The sequence below is a fragment of the Pristis pectinata genome, chromosome 12 (genome assembly GCF_009764475.1).
Source record: "Pristis pectinata isolate sPriPec2 chromosome 12, sPriPec2.1.pri, whole genome shotgun sequence".
NCBI classification, from domain to species: domain Eukaryota; kingdom Metazoa; phylum Chordata; class Chondrichthyes; order Rhinopristiformes; family Pristidae; genus Pristis; species Pristis pectinata.
The window spans coordinates 4,737,293-4,753,307 of NC_067416.1; the positions used below are offsets into that span (position 1 = coordinate 4,737,293).

Genomic DNA, 16,015 nt, shown 5'->3' on the forward strand with positions numbered 1-16,015 from the left:
CAGGCAGGGTAGTGAACTGCCTTCTGAATCCTTTCTCATAGCCTTCATTTCCTTAGGAAAGCCACCCCAAATTTCAGCAACAATCCCCAAAGCTTTAGATGTGCAAGTAAATGAATTTTTGGTGATGTTCGCTGACAAGGTAAGTTTTGACTATTCTCCCATTGAGCCTATTCCACCTTTTAGTTCGGTATGTCAAGCTTCACCTTGATTGTAGAAGATCTGACAAACAGCATGGGATTAAGACTTGTGACCAAAGGTACAGCTCCCATTTTAACACCTTCATGGACTCATGTTCTCATTCCACACAAATCTGCATTCACTTTTCATTTGTATAGTTTAAATATAACATCGCTGAGCAATACCCCCACCTATCAAACAGCTCATTGTATTAAACTCCTCCATGCATCGTGGCTAAGTTGTTTCCTTTGGTGGGTGAGTCCAGGACAAGAGGGCAGAGTTTTAGAATTAGAGGGTACCCATTTAAAACAGAGATGAGGAGAAATTTCTTTAGCCGGGGGGTCGTGGATTTATGGAATTCTTTGCCACATACAGCTGCGAAGGCCCGATCATTGGGGGTGTTTAAGGAAGAGATTGATAGGTATCTAATTAGTCAAGGTATGAAGGGATATGGGGAAAAGGCCGGGAATTGGGGCTAGATGGGAGATAGTTTAGCTCATGGTGAGGTAGCAGAGCAGACTCGATGGGGCAAATGGTCTACTTCTGTTCCTTTGTCTTGTGATTACCTCGAACCTTAGTTACCCATGAAAACCAGACCGATAAGTAGTCCAGTACAATCAAACGTAGTGCGATAACCTTCACCACTGATGCTTACGCTACATGACTGAAGTGTGAGCACTCTGGATTCTTCCCTCATTCACTTCAAATCACACCATCACAAACACTATAAAAAGAGGGCTGAAACAAATCATGTTAGAAAATTTATCAAATGCTAAACAGTAGTTTGGCAGATTTATACTTGCAGAAAGTGATTATTTGGTTCTTGTTTTATATATATATTTAAATACATTACAGAGTATACAGTGTTTTATCAGAACAGTACATTATAGATTCCGTGTCCAAGCAAAAAAAACAGTTTAAACTGGCAGAAATATTAATCGTTAACAGTTCCTCTGATAAGTAACTGGTCCAATACAGTTTAGTAGTGTTACACCATGCCTGACAAACGCTGCTGGTGTTGCAAACACAGCAGCTTGAAGCGTAGTAAAAGTTGATCTTTCCATTCCATTGGTGCTAAAACAGGTTTTTAAACTGTCACGATGCTACTCACAAGCAACTCAAGCTCCCTGATGGGAGAGAAAAGCAAGACTGATTGGAAAGGGAACCAACAATTCAGGCATGTTGGACAGGCATCAATTTCTAACCCTCTTCATAAAATGATGGCTATAGAAATAAAAAGCTGAGGTAGAACCTCAGCCAACCTATTTAAGTCAAAACTCTAGCTCCGTTCCTGAATTCAGAACTTCCCAAAGAAATGGAGAAATTACAAATGGTCTATTGAGTGGGTTGACAAGTCGCAGCAGCTGTACATTGATGGCACTATTAGTCAGCTAGAGAGCCCACCGTCACAGCAGACCACCCCTTGCAGCAGGTACACGACACCTGTGTCATATATACTTTAGACAAAGTTTAAATAACCTTTTAAAAAAATAAATTCCACATCTTAAGGCAAAAAGAACACCAAAGCAGTACCTTTACCACGGTTTCCCCACATTGAAGAATTGAAGGCTGTTGCCCAGAGACTTGCATAATAGTTTTTGACCAGTGTACACTGTGGAAAGGTTTGTTAGTTCGATGATAAAGTTGACAACTTAACAGGAGTCAGAGTATTTTACTACAAGGACTCTTCACTTCCATCCTTAAAATGTTGAGTCTCTGAAGATCATGCAAGATCAGTGGGAGCTTGAAGGAGCTTTCTACATGAGTTTGCATTAAAGCAGGATTAAAATACATTGTGTTCCCCGATGCATGGTCTATTATCTGCGCCGGGAGTCATACTTTAACTGTATTCCTACACTGTATTTAGCAATGTCTCAACTGAAACCTGCTAACTTGCAAAGATTGATTTTGGTTTCTCCAAGGTAGGAGAAAAGCTACGTTGATTTCCACATTGGAGAGTCCAAACTGATGTTGGTCAAGGACTGCATCAGGCCAGTCTGAGCCATAGATTATTTGAATATATTCTTCTGCAAACTTGAAAGAGATCTCATTGAAATAACCAGTGGTATAATCACAAATTGTTTGCTAAGTGAGTGCAACATTGCAAAGGAGCCAGATGACAAATCAAATGAAGAGAATTGCTCAGATTCCTACATTTACCATCACCAGAACCTTTATATGCAAAAGGCAATAAGTCACTACAAGCCTTCAAAAGTGAACATGCACATGGTTTTTGCAAGATGGCAAAGTATTCGAATGGGATTGACTCAGTGTTGCATTTTGACCATGAAGGAGTCCTTGATGGTTGTTAAGGGTGACAACATAATGACAGGATTGAAATCATCAATTCCCACCACCCCCCCCCCCACCCCCACTACCAGGGAGCACAATACAGCATTTACCCTCAACAAACAATTTGCTTTATTGATATTAGGAATTGGAGAATCAACCTTCCACATAAATATTTCTATCAGAGGGCAAGAATCTGATACAAGGTGTCACAACATCCTGCAAGGTGTGAAACTGCAGCATACATCTGGGACAAGAACATAACAAGTAATATGGAACAGTTTCAGCTCTGCATCAATAAGAATGTGGGTGAGGTGGAACAAACCTCAGTTGCAGCTTTTGATCAATGTGCCAACACAAACCTACAACAACGTGCTGGCATTAAGCAAATAGTTACTTACTTGGGAGTAGCTCTCAACAGCTGCCTCTCCACCCTAAACTATTTCCTTGTGTAAAAGGCAGCAAGTCACCATGGGCCCTCAAGAGGAAATGAGTGGGATTTTTACAGGACTAATCCATGGGATAAGTATTTGAGCAGCCAGTTTAGGTACACACTACTTAGAAGGCAGAGAGAAGGAGAATTTGGAAAGTTCTAGAGACAAGTACTGAGACTATCAAAAAGCAACATATACTACATATTCAGGCCTAATAAATCAAATGGATATGATCTTCAGACAGACTTAAAGGGGTAAAAATGGAAACCTCTCAATTGTAAAGGGCAAGAGAATCACACGTGAGTTACACTAAGATTTGTAGAGAGACTTGAAGTTACTATTCTGGAAAAAAATTGGTACATCATAAAATCTGCCACTTTAAGATCAAGTTTTCTTGCTTGGAAACAGATTTTAAACATGTTCTACTGGGAAAGGTAACCAATACCTGGGGAAGAGGAAGGGAACCTAAATATTGGCATAACTGACCATCCCAAACCATGGAGTGGCATGGTCAGTTATAGCAAGGGCTGGTGGGACAGACTCGGTACAAGCTGCACAATCGTCTACATTATGGAAAAAAAGGGGAGATAAGAGAGGAAGTGCATCAGAAGGAAAGTAGTACAGAACTGATGAGACTTCAACAAATTGCACCGCGTGAGGTACTGCCCATTACATTTTGTTCCTCTCCCTGTAGGGTAGTAATCACGAGAATTTTATCCAAGTGGCCATCCTGCATCTAAAACCAGTGGGTTGACAAGCTATTTGCCTTTGAGGGTATTATACCAAAGTTCAAGTACATACACAAGGACTTCGATGGGGAGTAGGAATGCACACATATCTCTCCCATTAGACCAGCCATGATTACATTAAAACTACAACATTCCATTACAAAATTAAAACTAAAATCACTCAAAGATTTCCTAATTTTATTCTCCATCCTCCACCTCTTCCCCACCCTGCTCACAACACAAAGATTAAATAAGGCTGTGACTTCAGCTAATGCAGGAAAAAAAACCCATGGGGTAATCATTTTAAAATCAGTCCTAACTGGACCAGAATGCAGAACATTTCAAGATTTATTCTATTCAGTCATCTCCACCATAATACATGCACCTTCCAGCAAGACTTCCTCAAACCAGAACTACTGTGGTGTAGAACCACTAGAAGTTACTTCTGGGATCGACAGATTGCTAGTGGTAAACCCAAGCAACAATTCAATGACAGCACCTAAACATGCTTGGCTGCATTTACACCCAGGGAAACCAATCAAAAATCGACCGAGTTTCTGTGACTATCCATTGTCAGTGTTCTACATCCTCTCTCGCTGGAAGAATAAAGTACAAATCATCAACTGAAGCTTAGTTCTTAAAAGCACCCAGCAAGCATGCTGACCAACTTAAGTCCAGTCATCCATCTACAATGATCTACAATAACGTCTACTAGATTCAAAATAGCGCAATGTAGTGCGAGGATTTATTCCATTCACTGTTTCAAATATCTTCCCAGGAATGAAGCAAAAAGCTGTGCACAACCTCATCTTTCTTAACCGTCACCCAATGTGCTCAATCATTTTGCATGGTGGAAGGCAGGGAACCCTTCCCCACAACAGCTAACTAGGTCCATTTTACACAGAACAATGCTCAAAACATCACTGAGCACAGTATAGATGATACCCAAAGTTATTTGATACTAAAACACACTTCCACAATCTCGTGTTGCCTGAAAATCTACCTAGAATTTAGGTGAAGAAACCAGCTATCGCTGCACACCTTGTATACATTAAATGATAGTGCAGGGAAAATTTTAGTGAAGTTTTGTTGATAACTCAGTGATAATTTAAAACAAAATCACCTGATGACTGAACAGACAACTTGGCCAGAACACATACTGAAAAGTTGAAGCTAGACAAATGATACAGGAGATTTGCCACAGTTTAAAGATTTATAACCCAAAATAAAATCGCAACATACAAGATGACAACAGAGGCCCAAACCACTTGACTGAATTCAAAAGTGCTGCTACTGATAACCAGAGAACTTATTGGGCTGTGGACAAATCAACATTCAGTTGTGAATGAGTAGCAACCAGAATTCTCCATTGCCATTCCCAATTCTCAGTATGTTTTCTGTTAAAGGTAACCAGGAGTAAACCGTTCTCACTTCCCTGCCCACTTCTTCCATTTTACTATGTTTCAGAGTAGATGATCAAAATAATACGGAGGGACTTATTGGGACACTTGGATCCACTGCCTGTTCTCATTTCGGTTATCCAACCCTTTCAACTCTAATGTAGAAGAGTTGGGAGAAATGGAGCAGACAAGCTTGTAACGCCGACAAAAAAAAGGTTGTTAAAAAAAAAATCACACTTAGCAATTGCATAGTTTTTCTTCCTTAAAGTACCCATGTGGTGAAGGTGGAGGCTGGCCACATTCAATCAAACAAGGTTCATTTTCCATTGACAAAGGTGAATGCAGAAAGCTAATATGTAATGTGTTCCCACTAATCAGGTTTAGGCTGAGCAAAAGGTGCACCACGTACTCTGAGCAATACACCAGGCCCTACAGCCATGACTTGGAACTGAGCGGGGAGTTAACATAATTGGGGCTGCATTGATGCAGCAATGTTTTAAGTAGCCAATGACAGAGGGAAAGGAGTATACAGAACTCCTTGCAACTGCCTCATTTCAGTAGAATATTCTGTTAAATATGGCTGAGAAAGCACTTCAAAAAATATAATAAGCTTTCAAACATTGATCACCTGCCTTCAACCTCGATACAAGTTAACCATTAATACAAATTTACAAACCATTTCACACACCCAGCCCTATCTTTACTCCAATAATAATCGCGAAGTGGATGCTATAAAACTGCAGGATTAAGTCTCAAGAATCAGCACACTTGAGGGAGGGATACAATCCATTCTGGCCCTAACAACTACTGAAACAACTGGATTTACTGCAGTAGCCACTTTAATTAAGAGTTTTAATCCGGAATTTGCCAAAGGATATCTCAGATACCATTTTATTCTGCTCTCTCTCCCTCCAGTCAGGAGATGACGGATGTTAAGGGCAACAAGGAAGTGTATGGCCGCCTCGGATTAAAGTACCTCTAGTTCACCACAGGAGCAATGTGGGCATCATTCCAATTTTTGTTTAAATATGTCAGATGCAGGTCAGCCAGTTTTTTCCAATCTAACCAGGAAAGGATCTGGCTATAAAGATCTGTGTTTGTATTTTTGGCAACACTCAAGCAGCTTATTTCTCACGTTAACCATTTAAAAAAAAATCAGAGGCTGTTATCTCCTCTCATTGTGTGGTGATGATTTCATGGTCATAATGCAGCAGAATATCAGAGAGTCTTTAAACTTTGCTGTATGTGACCAGCATCAGAGAGGTGAGGAAGCTGCCCATTCAAGAGGAACAGCCTACCTAAATGAAATATCACTTGTCTTTGAATAAAGTCTCCTTTCTGTTTGCCCAATATCTGGCTCCCACCCCATCTACCACTACTAGAAAAGCAGGATGAAAGGGAAATGAAGATCTCCTCAGTCTGGCACCTGGAAAGCAGACTATTTAAAAGACCAGCACCTCCTCCCTTTGCTCTGCCATCACCGCTCCAGAGAAGTAACTTAGTTTGGAAAAGCAAAAAGGCATCCTGTTAGGCAGAAAGGTTAACAAAGAGTATTAGCAACCTGAATAGGAATCTGCTGAGTATACTTGAGTCACAGCAAGATTAAAAACCATTAATGCCAAGAGGTGGTGCACTGGAAACAGTGGGCAGCTATAAGGACCCTTGTGCAAAGTTTTTGCTTTAACCATTATTTTGGCTTTTTTGTTTAAAGATATGTATTATATATATATTATGTGTGTATATGTATACACACACATGCTATATTAGCTTCTGATTACAGTTAGATTTCTCGATCACAATCAAACTATGTAGACTGAATGCCATTTCACATGCACACCCCTTCCCCCTACTAGAACATGTGCAACGTAGGAAAATAGAAGGTTGGGGAAAGAGGGCAGGGGAGGGAGGGAGCCACAGATGGGGTTTTATCTACAGAACTGCAAACTCATGCTGTAGGTTTAAGGCCGAAGGTTCCAAGCCAGCAATGGGAAACATTTTGATCTGGCTGGTATTCAGATCGTAGCAAGGCTGCGTCAAGCGGATGGAGCGATTATCTTATTCGTTTTCCTTTCCACAGCTACCCTCCCACATCCCAGCTGAACAGAGGTTAGTGATGTCTTCTCTCACAGATTCTCTTCACAAGTACAGCATGATCACTTCTTGTAACTGCAGTTCTCCTGTATCCTTTATACTTTTTCCTCCGTAAAAGCAGAAACGCACTGCAAATTGGATTGGGAAGGACCATGATTATAGCAGATTATTCCAGCTCTGGCATAACCATAGTTCATCAAGAATAGGTTGCAATTTGAACCAATACCATTTTAGTGCAAAAAAAAAAATTCCAGTTTTGGGGCTCAGTGAAAAGGGCAAAGTTAAGACACACCAAGAGAATTCTGTGCCCAAAACAACATAAATTAGCTCAATAGAAGCAGCATTAGAGTCCAGTGGCGTTCAAGCGTCTGAGTCGTCAGAGGGAATTGAGGAACGATGAAAAATTTCAGGGGAGGGTGCTTGAATTAAGTGCAAATCATCCAGAAGAATCCCCTTCATACACCACTTCTTAAAGATGTAGTGACATCTTGTGCAATGGTCATAAACAGGAAAAAACACAAAGATGACCTCCCTCTGCTCTCCAGTTGTGACATGAGCCCGAGTCCTTATCAGCAAGAGCCAAAGGAGACGAGAATTATCAGGACTGTCAATCAGTACATGTTCACAGGGTTGCTCTCCCTCTAGTCGGTCATGCTACCACCACGTAAAGAATGGTTTTCTGCTCTGGAAGCTTTGTGTGTACAAGTCGCTGCTGCGATGGTGGCTTCGTGTTGTTTCAACGATGACGGGTGGGATGTGAATGAGCAGCAGAGGTGATTTCCCATCCTTCAGAGCCTGCGTGAGGTTTAAGATCTTAGGATTGAGAAGGAGAGGGAGGAATGAACAGAAAATAAAACAATATGTCAGACTGGATATAACACAAGAGATTAATCACAAGCCTGTTTTTCTTCCCCCACACAGTCAACTTGAAGAGACCATCTCCAACCCTTGCTCTGCCTGAGGGGGGCAAAAGAGAATGCTGGGTATGTGCACGAGGACAGGCAGCATCTATGGAGAGTTAACATCAAGACCTACCATTACTGAAACAGCTTTCCATAGAAAGTACAGCACAATGTTGTGCCGACCTTTAAACCTCGCCTAAGACCATCTAACCCCTTCCTCCCACATATCCCTCCATTTTAAATTCCTCCACATGCTCATCTAGCAATCTCTTGAATTTGACCAATGTACCTGCCTCCACCACCGCCCCAGGTAGCACATTCCATACCCCAACCACTCTCTGGGTAAAAAACCTTCCTCTGATATCTCCCTTGAACTTCCCACCCATTACTTTAAAGACATGCCCTCTTGTATTGAGCATACAGAACCACTTTCCTCTCGATAGATACTGCCTAACCCACTTCAAGCTTTACTTCAGATTTCCAGCACCCACAGTTTTTTTTTGCTTTGGTAAGCAGCCCTTTATTACCTCACCAAAGTGCTCATTTTTCCTGACAAGACCAAAAACTTGATTAGCACGCTTTCAGCAGTTCCTCTTCCAGTCTGCCTACCACAACCCACCCCTACAAACCTTCACGGGTAAACTTTCAACAGGATCAGTGGCACAAAATTAGGAACCACAGCTGTTCAGAGGCACGATGATACCTCCAATTTCTAGTCCAATAATGTCTTTTACATTTAAAAATATCACTCAGGACATTGGTATAAGTGCGAGGGTCGCATTTCTTGGGCATTCAGTCATCTACAGATCCATCCAAATTCCTTGCTGAGTCAATTAGGAACCAGCCATTTCGTTGAGAGTTTAGCATCACATATAGGTCACACCTGAAACATCATTAGGAAAATGGTCTAGTCCTTTAATACATCCATTTGTTATACCATTCTTATCGGTCCCCACTTTTCATTTTCAAAACAAAGAAAAACAATTTAAATTCTAAAACTCCATTTGGTCTCCCACTGCATCCAGTCACTTTTGATTACAGATATCAGAACCTGCATATGGAAAGCACACAAGTGTTCAGAAGTGTGAACAAGATGCCCAGTGGCGCACTTCTAATTCCTCAGAGTGTAGAGCTCCTGTGGACATTAGGCATAGTCTTGCACACTCATGCTTTTCAGCCATAATGAGAAGCAGCTCAATAATTACAGACAGGATTTAGAGGCACCTCTGATTCTGGTTGCCACAGCTGCACATGGGACAAAAGGTTCCAAAAGAATAACCAAGGATTGAGTTATATGTTACAGTTTGCGTTCACAACCCTAGCTAACCATATCCACGTCAGGGGACAGAATGGAGGCCCTACATTGAGGGTGTGGTGGCAGAGGTGGAGAGAAGAAAGAAAGAAAGAAAGATCACAAATGGATGACTGCCAAGGTTCAATCTGCAGGAGCTCTTTCAGTAGCTGGAACATTGGTTTTGCCTGTGATTACATGGCAACTTTCCAATTTTGAGTCTGAAAGAGTCTTAAAGGACATAGCTCCACTTTCAAACTACACAAACATTCAGAATAATAAAGTAGATGGAAACCTCTAACCTCAATCTTCCTGCTGGGCCCTCAATAACTCTTGCCTTGACACACTGGGCATTCTCCCTCTCAGGGACCCTCTTGTCCTGCCCTTCTTTATAAGGTTGCTATGGATGATTCATTTCACAAGCACACTATAGGCAATCTTTGAAGATACAAGCAATGCCTCACCTGCCCTCTCATGACAGAAATTTGTTTGTAGAACTGTCCTCGATCAAAGCCAGGGTCTTTCTGCAAAAGGAAGAGCAAATGACATTTTAAACTAGCACAAACCCCTCAACATCCTGCATCCAGCACGTCAATAACTAAAAAATTCCAGACACAAATTTATAGGCCACGAGGTCTTATACAGAAGAGAAGCATCTAAAACTAGTCTGTGCATTGTTACCAGAAGATAACTGAACTTTTCCCAAAAAGTCTCCACAAAGCAGTAACCGTTGAGACTTCACACAAGATTTCAGAAAACTGCACCACTGCAAAGGGACACAAGAGAATGTTTGGGGAGTGAGTGGAAAACATTTTATTCAACATCCAAGTTCACGCTACATTAGCTAAAGCCTCAATAACCTTTGGAGCTGCAGACAGGGAGCATTCAGTGTGGCCCTGCCTATTTCAGTAGCAGCATGAACAACAATCAATAAATTGTGAATCACACTTCAAGTGAAGTCTCACAGGCCGACCACTGAAATAAGTACTGGCAATATAAAAACTCAAAATGCTCTCTTCAGCCATCACAATTTGTCAGAGGAATATTTATTCTGCAACATGGTTCTCTTAGTTCAAATGGGCAGTGCCAAAATGTTATCAAACTGCTTCCCACAGTAGTATTACTAGGCTCCTGCACTTTACCTGCTCATATGTAAATTTAATCCTGTCACCACAGACATTGCAAGTAATGAAACACTGACTCCTGAGATATGGGACAAATAAGAATACAAGAAATAGGAACATCAAGCCTGCTCCACCATTTAGTGAGATCATGGCTGATCTGGCCATGGACTTAGCTCCACCTACCTGCATTTTTCCCACAACCCTCAATTCCCCTACTATGCAAAAATCTGTGTCTTAAATATATTTAAATACCCCTGTTCCCCTTTGCTTGTCTCCCATTTGCTAAGTGCTGTACTCTGAAACTCGTTAATGCAGTGTGGAGAAGAGTCAAGTCCTGTTGTCCCCTGATAGCCAAATGCAGAGTCGTTTTAGTACGTGATAGATACTAACCTTGAAGAGCTCGTAAAGGTCCTCTTCTAAATCTTTAATAAAATTCGGGTCAGAAATCTTCGGAAGAACGAGGTCCTTAATTTCCTGGGAAAATGGTATCTTTGCTTGAGGTAGCCAGGCCCAGTAAAAAGGATCTAAATACAAAGAAAAATAACTCCCTTACCCTTCATCTCAAATGTTCTTTTGCACGTGACAATCAATCAGGCCACCTGATCATTAAAAGGCAACAATGGTCACACAGACCAAATCTCTCTCCAATGGGTTAATAATAAGCAGCAGAGATTGTGAACACCTCTTTCTGCACTCAGGCATCTTTTAACAATAATGATCAATGCCCCATTTATTTTGGGAAGATACCACCAGATCCACCTTTGGTCCCATTAGTTGACTTTTCTCATTTTTATGTGAAGGTTAAGAAGTCTATCTAAACATCTCCTTTGCATCCTAGTCAACTTCTGCATCTTGCTGCTGCAAAATTCTGGGGACATTTTAAAGTTTTAAATCTGTTGTTTAAATGCAAAATGCTGTTTAGTACAGCCTTATTTTTCATATTTCAGAACCAATCCTTCACCCTCCATGTACCAAAATTAAAAAGACATTATTCCCTTAAAGTGAAAATGTTCCCCTCACTTGGACAACCCCTTTACGTTCACCTTTCATTACACCTTTTATACTTCGTTTTTGTCATTCTTTGCACTTATCATTCTGGAAACATTTCATTTCACACCCAATTCTTGTTCTCGTGCAAAAATGCAAATGGCATTAGTCCAGAAAAGCTGTGGATGATCTAGCTTTTCCAGAAGAAAGCTATTCAGCCCACTGTAGCTAACTGGAACCAGATCCACATAATTAACGTCAAATGTTTCCAATCTTTCCCACAATCTTATTATCTCCAATTATTCAGAGAAATTCAGCAGTGATTTGAAAACAGAAAAATCTCACAAGTGACCGAGATGAGTGACCAGTGGTTGGTTAGTGGAGAAGATCGCCTACACATTGGGAGAACTTTGAAATCACGATGATTAACATCTACCTTTGATTTAACTTCTCACCCAAAGAGTCAGGGCTAGGATCTGGAACACTAGCTGAAAGGGACAGAATCAAAATGGCAGCAAAAAGAATTTGAATAAATGATAAATTTCAACATGTACTGGGAGGACTAGTTTGCAGCATTAAAAGGAAGGCAAGGATTGGGATTAATTGAATAACCCTTTCAAAGAGCCAGCACAGACAGAGGAAGGCAAATGGTTTTCTCCTAAACTGTGAAACTCTGCTATGTCAGCACTGCATACAATAAATCTCTATTGCAAGCTCTGGTTCTGAGGCACTCACACTACCTGCAACTTAAAGGCAATAGTGCTAACATCAAGCCAAATTTGTATAAAATATGGCCAACTTGGCCTTGATAATTACTTCTGGCAATGTGTTCATAATTCAATAACCTAATGCATGAAAAATTTCAACATCACACTATTGATCAAATGACCTATAATTTCAAGGCGACATTCAATACTTCTCAACTTCTTTCACAGGATTGTCTCTTCAGTTAACCTTCGCCAAGCTTGGATGTTAAAGTCCATGCAAACACTGCCAACTTAATGGGCCTGATATTATTCTGCTTCATCCCTACAACAGTATATTGAGTTACTTACATGCCCTCCAGGAGTCTGGGTGCTTCAGAGGGAATGCCAATCCATTGTCTATTGCTGCAATCTTTATAATGGGATCTTTCACTACAACCCAGTCAGGATCCTGCAAGGAAACACACAGTAGATGCTTTATCAAATTCAAACATCATTTCTAAATGAACCTTTTAAATGCGTTACACAATTAGAGAATTAGAGAGGCAGTGTTTTAAATAAGCTGGTTAAGTCGCTTTGATTGTTGGCTCTTAGCTGACTACTACAAGTACCTGCAAACACATGACTGGTCTCCAGCTGGAGATCCTGATCTGGGTTGAACAGTCTGATCCCAGATGAAGCATGATCACGACCTTATAATTTGCCTCACCTCCACCCCAATTATGAAGGGGAAAGGCAGCTATCTGAAGACCATCACAAAGTACACATAACCATCCAAACTGATGAAATGGCCAGACTGGTTTGCAATAATCACACTCACTTTGATATTTGTTAACTAGGCTTGCACAGCTATGTCATATGCAGTGTGGAGCAAGTAAGGAAATATTGTTGGCATAACACTAGGAAGTGCCTACAGATGTGGCTACAACCTCTGCTGTTTCCGTTAAAAGGACTATTTATTAAGGTCATGTTATGAAGCCATTGCACATCTTTGACATGCTGAGCTAACTGTCTGATGTGAAGCTATAAAAAGGCAACTGGGGTGACAAAATCATTTTTTAGCCAAGCATGGAAGCTAAGAAATTGAAGGAGAGTACACAAGATCAACATGCAGCGATGTCCCTAAATCTGCTACTTCATCTTAATTCACAGACCCCTTAACCTAATTTGCTTGTTCACTTTAGCCAGCTCTGCTTTCATGTGCTTAAAATTTCCCTCATCTACATTTAAATGGGATGTGCATTTAAAGTCATGTGCTCTGAGAACTCTGTAGGAAGCATAAAGGGCCATAAAAACAGAGAAGGCCATAAAACAACAAACTAAGCACTCCGGTTTATTTCTAGAAGGATCGGATTGGAAGGCAGATAAGTTATTCTAATCACAAAATTGTAGTTCAGCCACACAAGGTATTGTACACAGATCTAGTCACCATATAGTTTGGCACTGAAAGGCGATACCAGAAAAGCAAGTTATACCTACAAGTTCAGGATTATCAGGCAGTGGTGTTTTTCTTGGGGGGGTGGCGCCCAAAGGGATAACATCAGATAGATCTCTTTAAAATAATGAAAGATTTCACAAGAGTAGATGTAGTTTTCCAGTTATGGAGAGAACAAAACTGGTAGCCAACAACAAGACAGTTAAATTCACAAGAGCCTTATTTACCCTGAGAATGCAGAACTTGCTATAATAGTCAGCAATTGAGGCAACTTGCATGGTTGGGTAAGTACAGGGGACAAAGGATATGACAGGGTAAGATGAGGAAAGATGTGGAGAGGTGCAAATGAAGCACAAATACTGGTAGGTGAGTTGAACTGTCTGATGCTATCCTATTGTGAAGTTTTATATATACAGCCCATGAAAAGACCTGTCTAATATTAAATATAAAAAAAATCTACTCACCCTCGAACTGGCCCCATCCATAGGACAGTCGTATTTAATCAGCCAGTTATCATTACCCCGATCTACAGAAAGAGAGACTTTTGTGATGAAGTTTGTGGATTCTCCTTGCCACCACACACTGCCTAGTTCTATTTTTCCTCTCACCTTAGATATTAACATCTCTTGGAATTCCCTTTACAGGGACAGAGGATAACTGAACCAATCAGTTCATCCAGCATAAATCAACAACCAGAACCAGAATATACATAGGTTTCACGAGAGACTGCGGATGCTGGAAATCTGGAGCAAAGAACAAAACGCTGGAGGAACTCAGCAGGTCAGGCAGCATCTATGGAAGGAAGTGAACAGTCGACATTTCGGGCCGAGATCCTCCATCAGGACAGGAAAGGAAGAGGGCAGAAGCCAGAATAAAACGGTAGGGGGAAAGGGGGAGGAGCACAAGCTGGCAGGTTATAGGTGAGTCCAGGTGAGGGAGGGAAGGTAGGTGGGTGGGTAGGGGAGGGGGGGTAAAAGGGAGTGATGTGAGAAGCTGGGAGGTAGAAGAGGCAAAGGGCTGAAGGAGGAGGAATCTGAAAGGAGAGGACACATGGGTTTGTTTGGGTTAGAATCAAGATGGGTTCAAATATGCCCACTTGGAGAAAGCTCTTTTCTTGTAATGGTAGGGGAGCTTTTAGCCATCCTCTATCTTCAATAACAAACCAGTGTCTAACATAGTTACATGAAGAACAGCAGTACTGATCATGAGAACGGACGCCACTACAAAATAGATTTACAAGTAGCAATAATGTACACTCACTTCTATCTCCTGGTCACCACTTCACAAATACAAAATGCAAATGCTTTCTTCAATATCACTTGTGTTAGCCTTTCCAAGGAGATAGGAAGTTTATTTGACGTATAAAAGGAACTAAATCAGGTCAGAGAAATAGGGTGCAACAGTATCACCAGAGCATCTGTGCAGCCCAAGGATGAAAATCCCAGCAGTTATCCAAGGATCTTTAGGAAATAGGGGAGAAAATTGCACTTAACGTCCATTCAGCATCAAATTGTGGTAACTCTGAATAATGATGGAGGTCACAACAGCAAGCTAGGAAATCCAAAACATGAGCACAGTAGAAATGGCAACCGCTCTTCTCAAGACCAGCCCATTTTCCCCAGAGGGATTCCGAAATAAGGATTATGTGCCTCATTGCAGGGGGCAATAGCCTTCCTGGACATACAACTACAATTCAAACCAATATAGGCATCCTTAGGGCATCGCCAACATACCTCTGGAACTGGCTGCTCTCTCCGTTTATTGTCTGGTAAAACACACACAAAAACATCGTGTGTACCACAACATCGGACAAGGCTGGAAAAGCACTCAGTGGATGTGCAGTTAAAAATGGATTTGTAGTCTATGCACTTTCTGAAGGCCCCAAGGAAAAACACTGCCTGGATACATATTTGCAATATGTCAAAACAAACCATTCCTCAGGTTCGAACAGTCACATCACTAATATTTCCCCCATGAGTATCAATAAAGTTACTAACTTATAACAAATTTCTCCTGTAGATCCAGGCCAACTGATTACCATTAACATTTTTGTTTAATTTCAAGTTAGAAGTTTTCCCCCAACTTATTACTCCTTCCTTCTGAGCTACAAGTAGGTTAAAGCGTGGCTGGACTCTATGGTTGAAAATCAAACTACAGATGCTGGAACTTGAAAATAAGAACAGAAAATCCTGGAAACACTCAGCAGGTCAGGCAGCATCTGTGGAAAGAGAAACAGGCTTAACATTTCATGTCAAAGAACTGAGAAAGTGAGGAAAAAAGTTGGCTTTTGAGACGAAGGGAGGGTAGGGGAGGGATAGATAAGATATGAGGAATACCTCCAATAGTGTGGGGCCTGGTTTGGTATTGGTTTATTATTGTCACTTGTACCGAGGTACAGTGAAAAACTTGTCTTGCATACTGATCGTACATGTCAATTCATCACACAGTGCAGT

At 41.1% G+C, this 16,015-nt stretch overlaps 1 protein-coding gene across 1 annotated transcript in view; it reads right to left on the reverse strand.

Annotated features, from left to right (window-relative positions):
• Positions 1–925: 925 nt before the first annotated feature.
• pi4k2a (phosphatidylinositol 4-kinase type 2 alpha) overlaps positions 926–16,015 on the reverse strand; it is a 29,335-nt gene continuing 14,245 nt past the window's right edge. The window contains 5 exon segments of the mRNA XM_052027334.1: positions 926–7,932; positions 9,777–9,836; positions 10,827–10,960; positions 12,479–12,578; positions 14,027–14,088. Coding sequence (XP_051883294.1) covers positions 7,774–7,932; positions 9,777–9,836; positions 10,827–10,960; positions 12,479–12,578; positions 14,027–14,088 — 515 coding nt within the window. The 3' untranslated portion in view covers positions 926–7,773.